This window comes from Glycine max, chromosome 10 (assembly GCF_000004515.6).
Source record: "Glycine max cultivar Williams 82 chromosome 10, Glycine_max_v4.0, whole genome shotgun sequence".
Lineage (NCBI taxonomy): Eukaryota > Viridiplantae > Streptophyta > Magnoliopsida > Fabales > Fabaceae > Glycine > Glycine max.
In genome coordinates this window covers 47,951,082-47,972,548 of record NC_038246.2, presented here as the reverse complement: position 1 = coordinate 47,972,548, position 21,467 = coordinate 47,951,082, and the positions used below count along the sequence as shown (strand labels likewise).

At 28.4% G+C, this 21,467-nt stretch overlaps 1 protein-coding gene across 1 annotated transcript; it reads right to left on the bottom strand.

Moving 5' to 3' along the window:
- Window positions 1-14,848: 14,848 nt before the first annotated feature.
- On the bottom strand, window positions 14,849-16,234 carry LOC102660320 (protein FANTASTIC FOUR 3). The gene has a single exon (XM_006589538.4). The coding sequence runs from the start codon at window positions 15,931-15,933 to the stop codon at window positions 14,935-14,937; it is 999 nt and encodes a 332-aa protein (XP_006589601.1). The 5' UTR covers window positions 15,934-16,234; the 3' UTR covers window positions 14,849-14,934.
- Between the last annotated feature and the right edge of the window lie 5,233 nt (window positions 16,235-21,467).

Here is a 21,467-nt window from a genome sequence, read left to right as displayed (position 1 = left end):
ATAGTGTGAGGTGGGATCGAAACCAAATCGTCGGCAAGATCAAATGCATTTTTCACCCTTGAAACACGAAGGTATAGGGCTGTTGCTATGTTTAAATTCAACTCAGGACTTTGAATGCAATTGCAAGTCCCTATTAGTGCATGTGCATCTATGCACGTTTCCTGTGAATCATATGGAAACCACTGTTAACAGACAAAAATCAGAGGAAAAAATTCCTTGAATGCAGATATGTTGCCTTTAGTTCACGTGTAAAAACCAAAGGAATGTCATTCAATTGAAAATCAAATTTGGACTTTGAATTCAATTGAATGAAGGTTAAAAATTACACGGAAACAGAGAATCCTGACACCTTAGTTATTTCCATACTTCTCAAGAATTTAATTCAATTAACACTGTATTTAATTCTCACGAATAAAGAAAAAATAGTTATTTTTATACTTATTATAAGGAGGCAAAAAATGTGAGAATGTGTTACACACATCTTTGACTTTCTTTCGGAGTTTTTTTTTTTTTGAAAGGAATTTTCTTTCAGAGTTAGAAGAGGAGACTTTTATCTATAAGGAAATTATTATTGTGGGTAACGAAGGAGCTAGGGGATGCTTGACTTTCAATTGCCATGCTACTTGCGGCTTATCCTTTGATTTGTCTGTACCTTCCAAATTAAGCACAGTTTATGCGACCCTGCTTTCCTTGATTTTCCATGGGAAAAAAATTCAAAAAAAATCACAATAAGTTCATTTTTTTCCCCCTGAAATTATGGTGAGGATCTTTTGGGATCTATAAATCCGGTTTCACATTGGTTGCTGAGGTCAAAAAATAGCAAAAGATGCACTTTTTCCCTGATATTTTTTAGTAATTACACTGTTTTGATCAAAGTTTTCAGCAGGACCCCCCTCAAACAAGGGAAGGATATGATTGAAAAGAAAATATTGGGGAACGAGGACTGAATTTTTTGTTGTAAGAAAAGGCCAAACCACATGAAAAGATGTTTGTGCCGGTGCCGTATGATTCCAGGTGGACGTGTCTTTTTCTCTTAGGTTCTGATAAAGAAAACCTCCAAACGTGAAAGACCTGGATTCTTGGTGGATCAACATGATTATGAAAAGGTGCATGAAAAATATCATTTATAGATTGGGAGAGAGAAATGAACATTAGTAAATATGAAAAAGATGTTGCTTTCAGTGGGAGACCAAAAGAACAAAAAGTTTGGGCTGTTAGTTTTATGAAACTTACCCCCTTTTCGGTGTGTTTTATTCACTGTTATTTATATTTCAACCAGTTGAGACTTGAGAGATTAATATATTTGTAGAAATGGATTCCCGAGTCCAATTTTTTTTTTGGGTCGTGAGTTTAGGATATATGGTGGAATTTGGTACATGGAGAATTTTCGCATCCATGTAAAAGTGGTATGAAAATAAAATGTTTTTATAATTTTTTTTTTCAAAAAATATTTTCATATTCGTGGAAAAGAATAAAATATTCTCGATAATATTAAAATGTAGAGAGTGAAAAATTAAACTTTCCCGTGATAATTAATTATAAAGTTACTGACTTTTGTTTATAATAATTGACAGGGAAACGTATTATTTAAAAATAATAATAACAAAATATATTTATAAAATGTTCAAGAATCTTATTTTATTTATTTTTCTTTTTAGAAATTTCATTCCTAAGACAAAATTGCTTCATTATTTTCTCAAGAAAAATCATTAGAAAATAACTAAAAGAAAAACAGAGCATATAAAGATCATTACAAATTAAATCTCAAAAATCTTTTGGATACGGTCTAAAATATGCTATAGGTTTACGTAAGCTTTAAAATTTTGTTCCGCATAATCTGCAATGCTGGAACACCGACAGCCGTTATTTAGAATCTTTGGTGTACCATTTTCAATATGTTTCTCAGGAAATAGAGAAATAGTCATCGATTGTCCAAATCTTGCTTCCAAAATGTGAAATTAAAGTGTCATGATTCTCATGAACACACTCTTCTGGACATAACAAGTGATTTGATCTTATACTCTACATGCATGTTACGGGCATTATTGTTCTTTGAAGACAAGCCAAGCCATAGAATCCCAAAAGAAGTGCATATATATTATATACACACGTGAGATTCTTATGTTCAGCAATGATGGTTATGATTGAAAGTTGTCTCTATATGCTTGTTTTGGTCCTCTCTTCAATTTTTTTCACATTGCAAGTTTTTCAGCTAGGTTTCTTTCTTGTGGACTAAAAATATTTGGGGTGTATATTCTCCAATACTCTCTTAAGCCATTAATGAAATTATCTGAAAGCGAACAAAAGAGACGAATTAGACATGTTGTGGTCCAATTGCTTGTACGTGGAAGGATCAAAATCCGCAAGATATATATCCAAGATTTGTGGGTACTATATCCACCATATCCAAAGAAGGATTCGTATTTGTAGCAAGGTCTATACACTAGTAATAACGATAGCGATGCATGAGCGTGTGTATATAACACATGCGTGTAGCTTTCTGCTAAAGAGAATAGGTTTTGATAGTGCACCACTGCACTGTCACACTCATATGGCTGCGAGCTTATCCATTTTTGTTAGCGAAAGACAGTGGCCTTATGAATTTATGCCAGACAAACTTAAAAAAGATCCAACCCTTTTCCTTTAATTTGGAGCAAAACTTTTGTTTGGTGCTTCCAAATAATGATGAATATTACTAATGAATTTATGGTACTCATGTTGTTGTTGTATGATACACTTCTCCATAGTCTAGCTTTGATTTAACATGATATGTAAGTATTGTAAACTTTTTTATACTGTTTTTAATCCTACGCATAAAAAAAATGGCCATGGAATTCCATGCACCATCACCAAACAACTGAAGCACTCATTCAATCGAAGCCAGCAAGTCTCTCCGATCTAATATATTCAAACTGAACATGTTCCATATGGGTTTTCACTTTTTCTATATGGATATATAAATTCATGAAGGACATGATGTATTGATGTTGTACATAGCCAATTAACGATTGATCATTGGTTCACTTCTCCATTTTTGTCCCCTTAATTTAAGTGGGTGCACTGTGCTTGTGTCCATGGGTTGGTGAATGTGGTGGTGGGGTCTAAGTTCTAAACTAAGAAATTATGGAATGCTTATGGACAAATGTTGTTCCTTTTGTTGGGTGACGCCATGGCAGGTTAAACCCACCTGCAATGGGAGAAAGGAACTTCATTGCAAAGTTCGATTCAATCTCTCTTCTCCTTTCCAAAAAAATTAATCAAAGCCTGACCCATTCCCTCTGTTGATTCATTCATACTGATCAATTTTGTATTTGTTCAATCATAACACATTTTTGTTTTCATTTAGAAAATTAAGAATGGAAATGCATTTTCCATTCAAAAGTTGCATAACATCGTATAAGCACTGAATTGTCCATTTGTGGAAAAGCTCATCCATGCAACCTAAACAAACTGAAAAATGAAAAAACTAAGACAAAGAAAGAAAATTGTGGAAAATATCATAATATTGATCAATACAAACTTACAAGTTGGAATGAGTTGCCTACATGCATTAAGTTGTTCGTTCTTTTTAATCATCTTTTTTGTTTTAGTGCCAAAGTAGGTGTTATTTCACAATTGGCTTTCTAGAAACTTTGTGATAAGAAGAGAAAGTGTTTATTTCTTTTGCACATAATAAATGAAAGTGAAAAAGGCTTTCAAATGCTTAACAAACAAGAAAACCAGCAGGTTCTTTTGCAAATAGGCCATGAAATCCATTGTGATGTGCATTCAGGTGGCCTCCTAACATTTGCGTCATTTCGTTTTACAGATGGCGCAATATTAATAGTTGACAATTCACATTGTGGATTAGATCAAATCCAATGACTTCGTGGATTGCATAGATCTACTTGATACCCTTTTTAGGAAGGAAAAAAAAAAAATTTTTTTTAATCCTAGCTAACGGATTCTGAAGCCCCCAAATTACCTTTATTTTGTGTTTGGTTTAATCAATGGCATCAGCAGTTTTAGAGCTTTACTTGATGTCATTGTTCAGGACTTCGTTAAAAATTGAAAGTTAATGTGACAAGTTGTTAGGTTTTGTAATCTATATACATCTATTATGTAAAGAGGGCCGGGATTTCGGTCATATAAAAACTTAAGTTTGATTTATTGTACTGCAATTTTTTTATACAAATATATATCTAATAGAAATTTACCCTATGATCATATCATATTAATAAAATGATAAAATATTATTCAATGTCTACGTAAAAAAAAAAACACAGCCAATATTTATAAATTAAATAAGTTAAAATAAACGTGTAATAGCATGTTGTAAAAAATGTTTGAAAATCCTTTTTTAAGACATTTAATTTCTCAAAAATTTCTTAAGATATAAAAAAATAATTTTTTATTAAAAAAATTAATTCAAACACATTAATATTCCATTTGGGTTTTTTTTTTCAAGAGATTATTTTGTATCCATTATAAATAATCCAAACACAGCAATACTGAAGAGAATGTCGAATAAGAGTTTCACTCTTCAAATTATAGATTTTAATTTATAGAGCAGTAGTAGATATTTTTCCATCAGAAAAAATAACCAGAAAGAAATTTATTATTAAAATAAATTTACTTCATTTAATTTAAGTTCAAAATAATTTTTAAATATTAGAATTTAAGATTGAAAAAACCTTATTAATAACCAAATTAGAAGTTTTTTAGTCTAATTTTATAAGAACCAATTTAGATTTTATCCTACGTTAATTATTTTTTCACAAAAAAAAATGTTTAATTATGAGTTATTTCTTAATAAATATTAGATGAAATACATTAATATTTTAAGTTTTTTGGGAGTCTAACTTTACTTTCTTTACCTTTTCACATGCACATCCAATAAAAATTAAAACAATAAATATATAATAATGAGAGAGATTAAAAGAATAATATGTCAATGAAAATATTTGAAAAAAAAATAAGGGTGTCTTGTTAATATTAAGATAATTTTAAAAATATAAATTTAATACTTTTAATTGAATTAAATATTTTTAGTCAAGATAAATTAATTAATTCGATCTTAAAAAAATGAAGGAGTACTGAATTTGAAATGAATTTTACGGGATGAGATCCCCTATGTTCGAAAACAAGTTGAAGGGATGACAATCCCGTGTGACCGTGTCATTAACTCATGATATAGGACATTGACTGGTCCACTTAAGACAACAAACAAAGCTGAAGTCAAGAATCTCTTCCACGTTAAAGAAGGGAACATAGTAGAAAAGAAAAAAAAATATTATCATTTTCTTTAATAGCACTAGTATTGTCTAATAAAAATAGGATGCATTTTCGTATTTTGCCCAGTTTTGTAGAGAATAATAAAAATTAAATATAGAAATACTAAATTAACTAGTTACCTTTATTTTAATAAAATTATTTAAAAGATTTGTAAAATAGGTCAAACTATACGAAATACAAGATTCATAAAAACAATTTCCTTTTTTTCCTGCCATATTAAAGAATGAAAAATATACGTGGGCATCACAAAAAAGTTATCCATGCAAGTCTCTTTCTTTTAATATACCAAATAATCAACTGTTCTAATCCTTCCCCAATTTTCTTTCTTGTCTTTTCGACATTATCGAACATTGCATTTGTTTTTCATTTTGAATTTTCACTTAAATATCTCAACATCATTAATAACCAAAATGCTTAAAAAATCTAAATAAAATTTTTGATAAATTACATGTTTGAACTTCCATATATATTTAAGCAAGATAAATGTAGTTTTTCTATTTAAGTTCGAAAAATTTCTTCATTTTGAAATAATATACCATTATCTTTATCCGAAAGTTTTCCGTTTGCTAATTAATATGAAAAATTAAAAGATGTTCTTAGATCTTTATTTTATTTTGCTTTACAAATTTGTTCAATTTATAAGTTTGAACTCTATTCGTTTCTTTAAGCAAGGAAAAATGATAAATGTAATTTTTTGTGAACACTCTTTAAATTTGGAGGCTTTTTCCATCTTAAACTGACATACCATATCTCCTCTCTCTAAATTTTTGTTAATGAAAAGTATTTAACAAATAGACAGGACAAAGTACTCTTGCTTCTTAGATCTTTACTTTTTATTTACTTTAAATTACACACTCACAAGAAAAATATTCATTTAAGCTTTTAGTTTTTTTATTATGATAAACATGTAATTATACCTTTCTAATAACCTTGTACGTAAAGAATCTTCCTGCTCAAGTGTAAATCTCTTCTACTATGCTACTCTTCAAACCATGTTAATTCACATTGATAAATTGCACTATTGGCTCGAATTTTGATATAATGACATTTCTTACCTAGCTAGTTGAACAAGTGCCAGAAACTAGTACGTCATGAACCACATGACTGAATTATATGTTGATATATAAGCAAATTAGACATTACATTCAATTCAAAATTTAAGATTATTTTTTTTTAGTCTCTCACTTTTATATTATTGAAATGTCAATCTCTATATATAGTTGGAAGTAGTTTTGGGAAGTTTAAATAAGTAATGCATTACCGACACATTTAGCAACCTAGATTGACATTTTGTTGGGGCCATTAACTACAATAGATGATTAATGACAAGAAAGACATGCACACTTGATAGTTGATGATGGAAGAGACAGACAACAAAGCATGAGCTTGGGAAGTTTTGAGGGAGTAACATGTTACTGCTATGTATGTCGGTTGAATATTATTAGTACTAGAAAGTTTGCACATGAGAGGAGCGTACGGAGACAGGAGGATGACCTACACTACAGCACAGATCGGTGCACAAATATGTGATACGTGCGACCCACCTCCACGACACTATCTCCCCCACGTCACCCATCAACTACCTTTAATCTTTAAGGAAAAGAGTACCTATTGGTTATAACTTTTTTTAAGTTTTATTAATTAACTTTGATTTTTTTTTATAAATTGGTAATTATCAATTTAAAGTTTTTTTAGTTCTTAATTTATCATTGGCTTTTTATTTTTAATTTTTTAAGTTTACTTTATGTTTGTTTGAGTATAGTAGAAATAAAAAACGAGAAAAAACATAAAAATTAAATTTGTGTTGTTGGTTTAAGAAGATAAATAAAATAAAAAGTATTTTGGTGAATTTTATGTATTAAAATATTTCTAAAGATTCTTACTTTCTAAGCTATGAAGAAATATTTTTTGTTTTAATTTTTAAAATTAAAATTTTAAAAATAATATAAAATAATAATTTTTTGTTCAGAAAAAAAATAAGTAAAAAATCAATTTTTAGTTAAACTTAATTTTTAAAATTATGATAAATTTTTTATACACAATTTATTTGTTTATTTTCACTTACTTCCCACAAATTCAAACAAGTGAATAAAATTTTTCTATACTTTTTTTTTTCATTTTGTATCCATATAAAAAAAATATATCTTCCTATTTTATTTTTATGATTCTTATTATTTTTCCTCTCTATTTCACTTTTAATCCAAACAAACTATTATTTATTGTTAATTTATTAATCCACTTATAGTGCACCATAATTTTCATTTTCATTTGTGTAATACCTATTTTACTAAATTATAGACTAAAATACTTATTCATATATATTTTACTTTTGAATCAATAAATAAATGAAATATGAAAGTAATAAAATAGTATATATTGGACTAATGTTTATTTTAATACTTAATATTATTTTATTTATATTCAACTATAAACCATTAGATATAGTTATTACATTTCATTCTTATTATTAATGAGAATTTGATTATTGATTTAGCATAATTTAAAATATCTACTAATTATAATTAATGTCAATAATTACTAACTTAGTATCTCATTATTGTACATCATATCATTTAATAAATTAGATGAAATATAGTTACTTAAAACTTCCAGAAGAAAAAAAATGATACGGTGTGTTGCAGATAATTGGTAGCTGTTTGGTTGGGTGCCTGTATGGTAAGAATTTTTTTATCTACTGTCATGCTTTTGCACTCCTAATTTCATGCAAAAAAATTAGAAAAAAAAAATTTCTCTTGAAAATATATATTTTTTAAAATAAGTTAAAAAAATAGAAATTAAAAGTATAGCAGTTGGCCAACGTTTACAATTTACAAACAGTAGTGGTAAAAAAAGTAGTTCCTGCAGAAAATCAAAGTGTTGCCAAATATATTCTGATAGTACATGTTGACAACACTAATCAAGTAGCTGAAAGATCAAAGAGGGGGATTGGTTTAGATTGTGTTTCAGAGTTACAAATTTGGGGGTCCCCCAAATTGGTACGTCAGAGATATACGAATCCATTTGTTATGTGGGTGTACAGTCCCCATTTGAGGATAGTTATTGGTCTACTTTGAGTTATCTCAAAAGGGATAAGATCTAGTTGAGCATCGACACTGCCTTGACCAGTGCAATGAGTTCCCCTTTTGGCCAAAAGAAGAGAAAAAAAAAAAGGCTTGTTTTGCCGTACTAATTGCAGAATTGAATTGCATGATTGATGAATCAAATCTTGTTAAGATCGGTGCCATGAATTTGACACTCATAAAAAAGAAACCCTTATTACTTATTCATATTTCATGACACATCCGCATAGCCTATATATCCCTAGCTATGGCAGGGCCACCGCGTCCGAGTTTTTTTTTTTTTTTTAAGTACCTGAGTCTAAATAATACATGTTCTTTGCTTTCATAATTTTTTTATAAAAAATTGTGGATATTTCTTAATTCATTCGTTGAATTAGAAATTAATCTTATTCCTAATACATGATTGTCACATACATAAGAAAATTTTACATAAAAAAAATCAAACATAAATTATCTCTTTAAATAAATTATTTTACACTTATAAATACATTAAGGTCTTACATATTTGCATTAATCCATTGAATTCTTCTATTTCAGTGTTATTTTAGATTTTTAATGTAATATTAATTATTTTTTTACTTATACTTTTAAAATAAGTATCATTTTAGATTTTCACTATAATATTAATAGCAATGCTTGTATAATTACTAATCTATTAAATCTATTTATTATTTTTTATTTGACTGTGTAAAAATACCAAGAATGACACTTATTATCGGTCAAAGGCAGTATTTTCTTTAAAAAAAACAAAAGAAATTCTTGTAAGGTCTTGAGCTAGAGGAAAATTGGTTTTAAATTCTTTAAATAAGATTTTAAATTCAAATTTTGTCGATAAAAAATAATTTAAATGGAAGAACCATTAAAGATAGTTAATCACCATTAGAAAATAGTTATCAATAAAGGTAGTGGATATCTCACACCAATAATATTGTGGAAACAAAAAAGATGAAAACATTTTTTGCATTTGCTTATTTTTTTAATTGAGGATAAAAATAATAATAAGATGAAAAATATGTTGATTGGATGAGCAAAAATAAAGAGTTAAGTGTTTTTTGAACTTGAGGTTATGATTTTAAATCTCTTTTCGATGCAAAGATTTTGTTTGTGAGCAATTTATAAGTATTTTTTTATTATGTTTTTTTAAGGCATATAGTCTGTCGTTTTTTTTAGTGAGTTTCTGTAACCTTAGTTGAACTATATTTTTTTTTTATAAATAAAAGTAGACAAAGAATAAGAAAAAAAAAATAAGATGAGCCGTTTAAAAAAAACAAAAAATAAGATGAGAATTAAAATAAAAGTACGATGAAAAATATGTTGATTTGATACGAGTCTCTCGGCGCCTAGTCCCTTCTATCAAACAAGGAAATGTCCTCACTTTTTTTCTGTTCTTTTCTATCTTATACTTATGTTTTTATAATCAAACAAATAATTAGTATTTTTTTAAAAATACTTATTTTGTTAAAATTTTATTAAAATTACTAAAAACAAACAATCATATTTATAAAATAAGTTAAATTAAATATTCATTCGAGAAACACCAGTTACATAAGTTGTAGCCACCAAAATCTTCCATGTTAAAAAGTATAAATTAAAGGAAGGAAAGGAAAAAGAGTACACACCTAAACATAAAAGAAGGGGGGAAAAGTTCAATGTTTCAAAGTGCTCCAATTTTCCTCTTTAAAGTGCTCTATGTTTTTATCCCATTTTTCCTAAAATTATATGATTGGATTATAGAGCGAATTTATTAGACCAAAATTAAGAAACACAAATTTTCTCGGAAAGAAAGGTCCAATATAACTTAAGTGGTAAGAAAAGTGCATTATTGATGGGATAACTTTTGGGTTGGAGAGAAGTTAATAATATATTATTTAATGCATTTTTTTTAATTCATATTTTATTATTGATTGAAATTTATTGAATTTAAAGTTTTGTGAATCTCACTTAATCTATATACGTTTTTCATAAATTGTAAAAGAAACAGTTAATAAAATAATCGTTTCTAAGCCATTAACTACTATCTCTTAATTACAATTATTAACAAGGTTGATGTTCTAATTAAAACTCTCTTAATACACTAAACTTTGTTTTTTTTTTTTGGGGGGGGGGGGGGGGGGGGGGGGGGGGGGGTTATAATAGGCCTGAGTACAACTCATGGATTAACAGTTTCTGTTATGCAATTTAACTAACTTAACCGACTTAGAGACCATTTTGTTGTTTGCTTAAACTCTTATAATGGAAAAAATCTCCTATGACGTAAACCATGCATCATTTTGTTCCCGACATTTCATGTTTCAATTTGGTACTTGGTATTCATTTATGTCACTTTCCACCTGTATTTGTTTTTACAATATGTAATGAAATCAGTTTCTCCTTTCTATGCGTACTTGTTTTCCAGCTTTGTTTTTATTTTATTTTATTAACGAATATTCTCATTACCAGAAGTGATGGTGCATCTCATGCCATATCACTTGAAAAGGAATAACGATTATGTATACGGGTGGGAACTTTTTTCATGCGCTTCATATGCCCCTGGTTTGGCATGTATTTATGTGCTTATTGTTCATAAATACTTTTCAACTAGTGCCCCTGATTGAAGCTATGTTTGTAATTTAACGTTTCGGGGTCTGGTATTTCTTATACTAGATTCTATTTTATTAATATATAATTAATTTGTTGATTAAAAAAAAGTGTAAGGAAATAACATGTTATGCTTAAATGTTGTTAATTGATTGAGTTCCCTAAATATAGAGGTTCAATTAAGCTTTTAGATCTTTTTAAAAAAATTAAGCTTTTAGATAGGAAAAAAAATATTTTACTCGTAAGTACTCGTTTAATTATTCAAATCCCAGGGGACGGGGCATCCATTATCTACTATTCATATGATTATTTTTTTTCATTATCAATACTATATAAAAAAAAAATATTTACACACATATTTAGTTTAAATTCATACATGTTACTGGGGATGAGAATAGGTCAGGTCAGACAGTCTAATTGGGCCTATAGCCTATCAAAAACTTATTCATATTAAATCTTTAATATTCCTTTTACTATGAAGTAGAAACATATTAAGAAAGTTAAAGGAAAAGGAAACATTAAACACAATAGAAAAATCAATAAAAATAATGAGGAATATAAAGGGACACATGACTTATACTTAAATTCTAATTAAAGTTTTATTTGATTATAAGAATGAAAGTTATGAAATAATAATATGTGTAATCAAAGTCTGCTAGTCTTAAAAAAATAATTAATTGTACCCAAAAAATAATATAAATATATATTAGTATAAAAAATAATATAAGTATATATATATATATATATATATATATATATATATATATATATATATATATATATATATATAGGCTAATCTATCAGGTTTATAATACTTTTTAATAAATATAAATCTGATCTATTTAATTTAATCTAACCTTTTAATTAAATAAGTTAATTCAGATTCGACTTTATATAAATCAGGTTATATACCCTATAAATTGATCTAACATATTTTCACCCATACACATGTTACCAGAGAACATTGGAAAAAAAAAATTGCAGTGCCTACTTTGTGTAACTGAAAGTTAAGAAACATGATACTTTTAAGTAAATAATTGTGTTGTCTCGTACCTATATTTGTGTCATATCATGACTTTATCTCGTGCCTACCGGTGTTTCCTAGATTGAAAGTTTTCAAATCAAATGATACCTTCAAGAAATATCAAACTATTTTTTTACGAAGAAGGGAACTAAAATATTCCCCCCCAAATTAATTAGGTGTTCTTAAAATGAATTGAAGGCTCTTAACTAAGAGTCTTTTTTTGTGAATATTAACTAAGGGTCTTGATTGTGAATAATTTAGTTATGTTTTCTTTTCCTACACAATTTTTTTTTATTGTTTACAAAATTATAAGTCTCTGTTTATTTTTTTTCACTTTTCTTGAACACATTAAACGTCAATTTTTTTCTTAAGGATCATTAATGTTGACTGGACGCATATTTAAACACACCATTACACGACTCTATACGTGACAACTTGAATCAATTAAATGCTTATTGATACCTAGTATTGTACGTACTTGTTGATTACTGTACTTGGTTAGAATGTTAACTACTTACAATGATCGTAAATACAAAACCCAAAACATGCCTGCCGGCCATTAGTCCGCAGAGCTCTACACTCATTTTAACAGCAATTTTCTTATAGGCTGTGTTTGTTTCAGTGGAAAGAGATATTTTGTATTTTATTTCATGAGACTTATATATTTTATGCTTTACTTTAATTAAAAAAAATATTTCTCTCCCCTAAACCAAACACATCTTAGAGTACTACTAGTTGATGGCATGTGTTTATTCTTCAAAAGTTTTTTTTCGTTTTTTACGTGGGATTTGTTTCTGTAATTTATTAAATTTTCCCACAAATTTGTGTACAATAAAACAATTTTTCACACAAATAAAAATACATAATGTTATAATAGTATTTTTTTCGTGACAAAGAATATTTTTATTTATTTATTTTGGATACCAATTTATCCCATTAAATTATTACAGCTTCTGTGCCACCTTCTGAAAATGCATTGGTGGGGACTCTCCCATTAATGAATGAGGTGGTTTTGTCTTTTGAGTGAAACCCCTTTAATCTCATTATTAGTTTATCTCAAGACATGAATGAACAAAGAGCATTATTAATCAGGTTATTGAGTTCAAAAACTCATGTTAATTAGGAGGTTGAATTTTAGGAGAACTCGTAAAAAAAACTAAAATATTATTTTTTAATGTAAATGAGAAAAAAAGAGACTATTATCATTTTTGTTCAAATAAAATCCAAAAATTTAAATTAGATTCTATCATTAAAATAAAAAATGACAAAAATTCTTACGTCATATCATGAAATCCATTAAAAATCATTCAAAAACTCAAGATGAGTTCTTCTAATAAAAATGTTATAAACATTTTCATATTTATTGCATACTCATAGAATAATCAAGAATATTTTATTATCATAAAAAATAAATATAAATTATTACATTTTACTTAAAATATTTAAACAAATGATAAATATATACTTTTTTTATACTGTCATTTACATAATAATTATTTTAGTAAGTAGACTATTCAACTTATTAAGCAATGAAAAATGTAATGGAAAAAAATGTAAATATAAAAGCGACCTACGCCAAAGGTTTATTATCTAATAATTTAATGTGTTAACGGATAAAAAAATTAATGTGTTAATTGAGTTTAACTTTTTTATATACTGTTGGTATAAAAAAATTATATAATTGGCCAATAAGAAATTAGAATTGGTATACTTTTAAATGATTATTATAAAAGTTATGTGGCCTACATTATGGTTGTCCACGTGTTGATCGTACATGAATTTTAAAAGTATAAGCCCACACAATGTTTGTTTCAATTTTTTAGTGCACTGCACTCTCCCTTGTAAAAACACTGATCACTGTTATGATTTTTTTTCTTTCTTACCTCGCATTTGTAGAGAATTGGTATTACTCTAATTTTATATTCGGTAAATCTATTATAATGATCGGATAGGAAAAAAATTATCGAAAACATAATTATTATTTTAGTTTTTAATATAATATTAATTATTTTTCTTTATTTATATTATTTAAAATATTAATGGTAGATAACAAAAATTATGAATAAATTAATAATAATATAAAGTTAATTTTATAAAATTATTATATTTTTTCATTTATTTGTTACATTTTCTCTCTCATTAAAATTATTATTATTTTGAGAGAGGAAATAATATATATGATAATTTATGATAATATTTATATTGATTTTTTGTCAGGTTGTTGTATTTTATATTTTTTATTATTAATAATTAAAATTTATTAAATAATATAAAATCATGAGACTAATTAAATAAACCCTAAACCCCAAAAATAAAAATAAAATGTAATAGAAAAAATATGTTGAAATATATGTCCTTATACACATGGTTTAGATCATTGTAGTGTAGCCGGCCCCAATGGTAATTTTGGTCGTTATTTACTTTTCCTTTATCAGAGAATTTTTTTAAAATCTTTTAATAAGATTCCACGATACAGTGATATCCACACCCACTCTGCACCAATTTCTATTATTTTCATTATTCACCATCCTGTTTTTCTACTACGTTTGACAAATTAACAACCCTTGTCTCCTTTCCCAATATCCACAGCATCTCCTCACGCTTTTCTCAAATTCTTAGAATCACACATCCATTCATGGAAACAAAATTAACCTGCGATAACCACGGAAATTCAAAAATGTGCCTTTTGTTTGAATGAATGAATCACTTAAAATTAAAAACTCTCGGCTACCCAAACAAGCCTTGTCTCTGCGTGTGTTGGTTGCGTGTCCCGGAAACAGAGTAACGATAATAACTGCCGACCAGAACCATAGTTTATGGAAAAACGGGGGAATTAAATGATTCATCATGTAAAAGAAAATACCCCCAAAAAAATAACAGGACAAAAAGAGAATTTGGGAAAAAGACAAATGTAAATTTTTTTTATTAATAGAGATGCAAAAATCTCAAGATAGTAGTGGCTAGCTAACTAAACTAGCTTTACGAAGTAGCCACCAAACGTGGCTCACTCCAATTTAAAAATTCATAGTTCTCGTGGTCACCACCTTCTTTGCACCTTCTCAGCCTCTCGTACTTTTCCATGATAATGACATCACTCTTCACATACCCACATGCAACACATTCCTCATCTTGTTCTTCTTCCTCCCCTGTTTCGTCCTCTGTTTCCTCTTGTTCTTCTTTGGTAGTGTCTTTTACTTGTCCACCTATTTCGTTTTCGAATCCTTTATCATTGACGAATGGTTCTTTTTCTTCAACGTCATCTTCTTCTTCTGCTGCTGCTTCCGTCTCAAAACTTGGAGTGTGGTTTGTCAGAAAGCAGAGGCGAAGGCGGCCATGGCTTCGTTCAGCATGAAAGCACGAGGAACTAGGTGGGACCTTGGTGACTTCAATCACTAGCCGTCCATCTTCGCGGTGAGGTCTCACGCGAAGAGATTCTGATCCCCCCCTTATCGTTGTCAAAGGGGGTGGAAAGTTCTGGGTTTTCGCTTTCTTCGCTGTCGAAAGTTGACGAGGTTGCCTTTGTTGGGTTTGTTCCCTTGTCCCCGAATTCCCGTTCACTGAGGAGAACATGTCAATGCTGTTTTCATCACTGTCACTGCCACTGTCGCTGCCACTTTCGTTTCCGAGGTTTTCGGTGCACAGCTGGAGGCTCTTTGGACTGAGGCTCAGGGAGAAGCGTTTCTGCTGAGGGTGCACGTAGGTGGTTTGGTTCTGTGATGGTTCTTTTGTGACGTTGGAGAGTGCTTCGCGGAAGCTCCAAGAATTGGGGTTTGCGGGTGTGGACTTCTTGTTGTTATTGTTTTCTTCGCTGTGGGGTTTGATGGTTGAACTTGAATCCCAGAAAGAGGGTTTGAAGGCTAAATCAATGAGTTGAGGAAGGGGTGGTTTTGAGGAAGGGAGCCTCAGTTTGAGTGCTATTGACTCAGTGTGTTGGGACTCAAGGTGTGACTGCAATCCGTGGTGCACAATTGCAGCCATGTGGTGACTTGTTGAGATGTTCAAAGGTGGATAAAAAGAAGAATAAAGAAGTGGAAAACAGAGTGTTCTGTTTTGTGAGGGGTGAGAAAAGAAGCGCAGGTATGTGACTATGAGGTTTTAGACTACAAGCAAGTTATTGAGAGGGAGAGAATGGAAGAGTTGGTTGGCATTGGCATGGGAAGAAGTGAGGGAGGGTGGGAATGAATTTGTAGTCCCCAAAAGTGTCCTGGGGAAGTAGGGAATGGGGGGCCATTTGAGCCACTTGAAATATACAATTCTTATTCCACCACTAAACAAAAAAAAAAAGTGAATTTTCAAAATAAGAAAAACGAGGAGGGCAGGAAGGGGAAGAAAGAAGATTTCTCACTTTTGGTAGTACAGTGTTTCTGTTTCTAACGTGATCTTACACTATAGAATAATATTTTGTGGATATCTGTTTGAATATAATCACATGAGAGAATTTTCCTTGTTCACAATCTTGAATTTGCAAAAAAAAAAACTGGGCTTTTAGGCATGTCCTTATGTGGAAATCAACGAAAAATGGGAGAGACAGGAGGGTTTTATTTGGATGCAAAATAACCAGCTTTTTTACTATATATTCCTCTCCAAAAGAAAACACAAAAGGCCAGAACACACATGGATTCTCATATTTGTGCTTGATAGCGATATCTTTTCTGTTTATATTCAGAATCTTATGAAGTTATTTTTGAAGGCCATTGAGTTTTGTCTAGGGTTTTAATACCATGTAGGGCCAACATTAGGTTGATTGCTAATTTATTCAAAGAAAGTTAAAAAGGAGGAGTGAAATATCAGTACATAGCCTTTGAAAAAAATGGTAACTGCTTAATTATTCCTCCTCTTTATGCAAAATGATGAACAAAATCTTATGGGGAAAATGAAAAAATCAATGTTTTACCGATTTACCGTCAGGAATTTATGATTCACTCAAATGGGGTGTTTGGTAAATGTTTGATGACTGCCTGCTACAATGATTGTGCTTTGGGAAAATCTGGAGCCATAAAAACAGGATCCCATGACCTTATTTTCTGCCTAGGGTTTGAAATTTTGGGATAGACACAACAGTCAGTCCTACGCGGCAGGACATGTTCTGTCGATCATGGTGAAACAAATTCAAATTCCTTCATCATAGCACGCCCCAACATGCTTAGGATACACGTTTTAGTGGCATTCACATCAGTTTTTTTTTTTAAAAAAAAATCGTTGTCTGTGACCAATATTAATATAGTGATGTTATTTTCAAATGTGTATTTAGAAGAGATGTAATTTCATTTTTTTAAAATAAAGTCAAACTTAAATTAAGGAGTTCTAATTGTCAAACATCAAAAATTAATAATTAGGTGTTTGTCATATATGAATTGTATATTCCTAAAATTGAAAACCAGACCAGGTTTTATCTTTGAAAAAAGTTTAAGCAGTAGTTTTATTTTCTTGATACAGCTGAAAATGTAATTTTGTTGTGAGTGATTGTTTTGCTTTTTGCAAGGCTCCAAAAGTCTGTTTACGCATTTTAAAATTCAAAACGGAGCAGTACAATGATGGAGTGGAAAAAACATGGGGTTACGTTCAATCCAACTTTTTTTCACACACATCCTTTGTATCAGCGACTCAAGAAATAGGGGAGACAAGAACCAGTCAATATGTTAAGAGATTAAATTCTTTATTTTATATATATATGTTAGTATTTGTAGGTATGATGAAACTGAGATGCAGCGTGAACACTTCCTTAGGAGCTCTCTCATTTTATTTTTTATTTTTTTTTAAAGGAAGGAGCTCTCTCATCTTACGTACATTATAAAAAAATTGTCATTTGCTGATATTTCTTCTTTTGTAAAGGGTTAGGATTGCAAGTTTTTTACTCAAATAACACAAATAAATTAATTATTTATGTAAATAATACATCCAAAAAATTATTTATATGAATGATACAAATTATTAGCAGGTGAGGAATCATTTTTTTTCAAACCCATTTCTCACTTATAATTTTTTTACATAGTTAAATTTTATTTTACCAAAATAATATAAATAAATTAATTCATAATGCTTATTTTCGTGTTTATATTTTTTCAAATCAACCGTTTTAATTTTTTTATTTTTTAATTGACGGATTTTATCACTCACTTTTAAAAAAGATTTCAATAATACAAAGAATTTCAACTCTTCAAAAAAGGATAAAACAAAAAATATACAAAAAATTAACAACAAAATATGCAAAACAATGTTATTTTTAGTTTAAACAAAACATGAATATAGAAAATTAAAAAGGAAAATAAATAAATAAAAGAAATACAAAAATGATTTAAAAAAAATAAAAGAAAAAAAAGTTAAAAAACCAGTTCCTAAAAAATCGATTTCATAACTGAGTGTTTTTTTTTAAATATATGTTTAGAAATCAGTTTTCTATGAATCAATTTTTAAATGTGTACTAAAAAAAGATAGTTAAGAAATTGATTTCTCAGGAATCAATTTTTGAACTAAGAAAAAAAGGGTGAGAAATTGATTTGAAGAAAATCGATTTCTTACTTGAATAGTGTTTTTAATCATTTAGGTAAATAATTTTTTGATATATTATTTGAATTAATAATTTATTTATTTATATTAATTGGGTAAAAAACTCTTAGGATTGCTTTTGTTGGTAAATTTTTATCTGAAAAAAAATTGATCCATTAATATAAATATTGTAAAATTAAACTAAAGTATATCATAAACAAAAAATAATACTTCATGATGTTTGTTTAGGTTAAAGATTAAAGATTATAAGTGTTCTTTAATCGTGCTCGTGGAAATTAATTAAAAAATGAATTATTAATTAATAGTAATATAAAAGATCCAAAAAAAATTTACACAATTTAAAGATAAATTTTTCTACTAAATAAATTATTTTCAGAGCATGTTAACCTTTCCGTTACTACCGTATTAGTAGTATAAATTCATAATATATTAATTAATCTACATTGCACACACAGAAAAGACTAGTGGATTTACATTATATTACACGCTCTTAACTCAAGGCTAGTTTGTTTTTAAACTTAAAAAAAAGTGGTTTTAAAATGAATACTTTTTTTAAAAAAGGTGATTTTTCAAAAAGAAGATAAGATTTTCTTTCTAAAAAAATCAATATATATATATATATATATATATATATATATATATATATATTATCAAAAACAGTTTAGACAAATTAATAAAATAAAACTAATTATTTTATTAAAAACCTATTTTTTTATAAGCTTAGAATAAATGGACCCTTAATCTCGTGTGCACAACCCAACAAATCCATAAAAAAACAGAAAAAATAATTATTTTATTAAAAAACTATTTTTTATATAAGCTTAAAATAAATGGATTGTTAGTCTTATGTGCCTAAGCCAACGTCCTATTTATTTATTAATTAGATGATTAATTTTCGTTAAAAAACTGACTAATCACATTTAGTGATTTTTTTTATCAATAATATTTTTTTCTGTGCATAGGATTTAAAAGGAAACATTACTTAAAGAAATTAAATCTATTAGTACTACTCAAATCAACAATTTATTCATCTTTAAATATGATTACTTTTATTTTAAAAATTAATAACCAAGTCAAATTAAGAATGTCTACATTAAATAAATAATAATTATATAGGTCAAACTATATTGCTTTATATTTAAATTGAGAAAACATGTTGGCACACCAAGCTTTACCTATTTTGTAGGCTTTTGTGGATAAGTAATATTATTGTATTCCTGACAAATTCTTTTTACAACTTCAAACTGTAATTTTGCACATCTAAATAAATCAGATTAATTAACTCTGTACATTCCTTAGTTGTATTACGTCTATATAAGTTTTAATTTAACTAGGTGTTTGATACCAAATGCCACCTTTTTATGGTAACATGCTAACCCACCAGTTCCATAAAGAAACCCCAAGTACTGACTCAAAATGGAAAGTATTAAAAAACTTAAAATGGGCATTCTGGGAACGATGCAAAGGTAAGAGCTGTCAGGGACTTAAGAATTATAGCTCAATTCTTGAATTCTTGTTTAGATTATCTTCATGTCCTATTATGGTTGTCAGTTTTTGACGCAGATCTTTCCCGTGACACAATCACACTTTCAATTTCTGCCTATTCTTTCTGGACTGGCAACAACGATACAAAGCTGCTTCTTTTTATTTTTCGGAATTTTTTAATATTCGAAGCCGAATAAACTCAAATCCTTCAACTTATCTAACTAGATCAACTTATAGTGTTATAGGTTACATTTCCTATTACATTATTGGACAATTTTGTACCAAAATTTATTGTTTTAGATTTATTTTTTTATCAAATAGATAAAATATACAAACTCTTATTATTTTATCTTTGGATAATAATTTTAGCCAACAAAAGCAGATTTTGTTTCTTCACTGAATGTACGGTTAAAACTGGGACCAAAAATAAGCAAATGGATTTCATGTATCAACTTGCTGATTACTTATGAAAAAAATATTTACATAAAATATATTATTCAGAAAGTAAAGTGTAAGAATATAATTAAGGAGTTACAAAATTAACTTGATAGTAGAAAGAAGAAAGAGAAAAATAAATATTACAATTTGAATTGTTTTCGTTAATAACAATTAATAATTAATATTTGTCGATAATTTTTTTTTATAAAAATATATATATGTAGTTGAATATAAAAAAAAAATATTTCGGTAGAGGAAGGAGATGGAGAAGAAAAGGAAATAATGGAGTCGTGAAAATTTTATCCTCTCAAAGTCCTTAAGTCCACATGTGTATTTACTGCAAAGTACAATTTTTAAAGTCAATAAAAATAGATACACTGATATGAACTGAAACGGCTATTTTCTTTTTAAATCAGCAAACAATTAATAAACGGTATACCAGTAGTACCAGTAGAGGTTAAATATTATTATTAATTAAAAAATAGATATACTAATACTGAAACGGGTATTGAAGATTAACAGTGAAATATATGTTGGATTCTTAAATTAAAAATGTTTTTCATTTTGGGTCGATCGCTGAAAGAGCATTGAATTAAGAATTTATATAATATTTGTCATGTTAATGTTATAAAAAAAAGGACTGTATATATTCCTAGATTATTTTAAACATCGTAAATAATGTGACGATAATTATTGATGAATGACGTTTTTTTACATGCATAGTTTTCAAAATTAAACTCTTAAATTTTATTGCCCCAATTTGTTTGAGTTTCAAACTTTACAGTTTACACTTTACCCCGGTTAAGCCCAAGAAATGACAGAGATATTCCACTATCGCTGGCTAGAAATTAATTTTTGATTTTGCTACCTCCCGGTGTGTATTGAAAGAACGTTCATATGAATTGAACTAATGTTGATTCGTCATGGAGAGAATCTCTATGTAAACAAGCATCAGCATCTTTATATGCAGGCACCGGAATTTGATTTGCTTACAGTGCACTAATTGTTAGCTTTAATTAGCATGATATGAAACTCAGCGAAACATAAATTGAAACGTATATCGCATATATATATCAACCTAA

Excerpts from the sequence above, each read along its gene's own strand:
- LOC102660320 (XM_006589538.4), bottom strand. The coding sequence starts at position 15,933 with ATGGCTGCAATTGTGCACCACGGATTGCAGTCACACCTTGAGTCCCAA.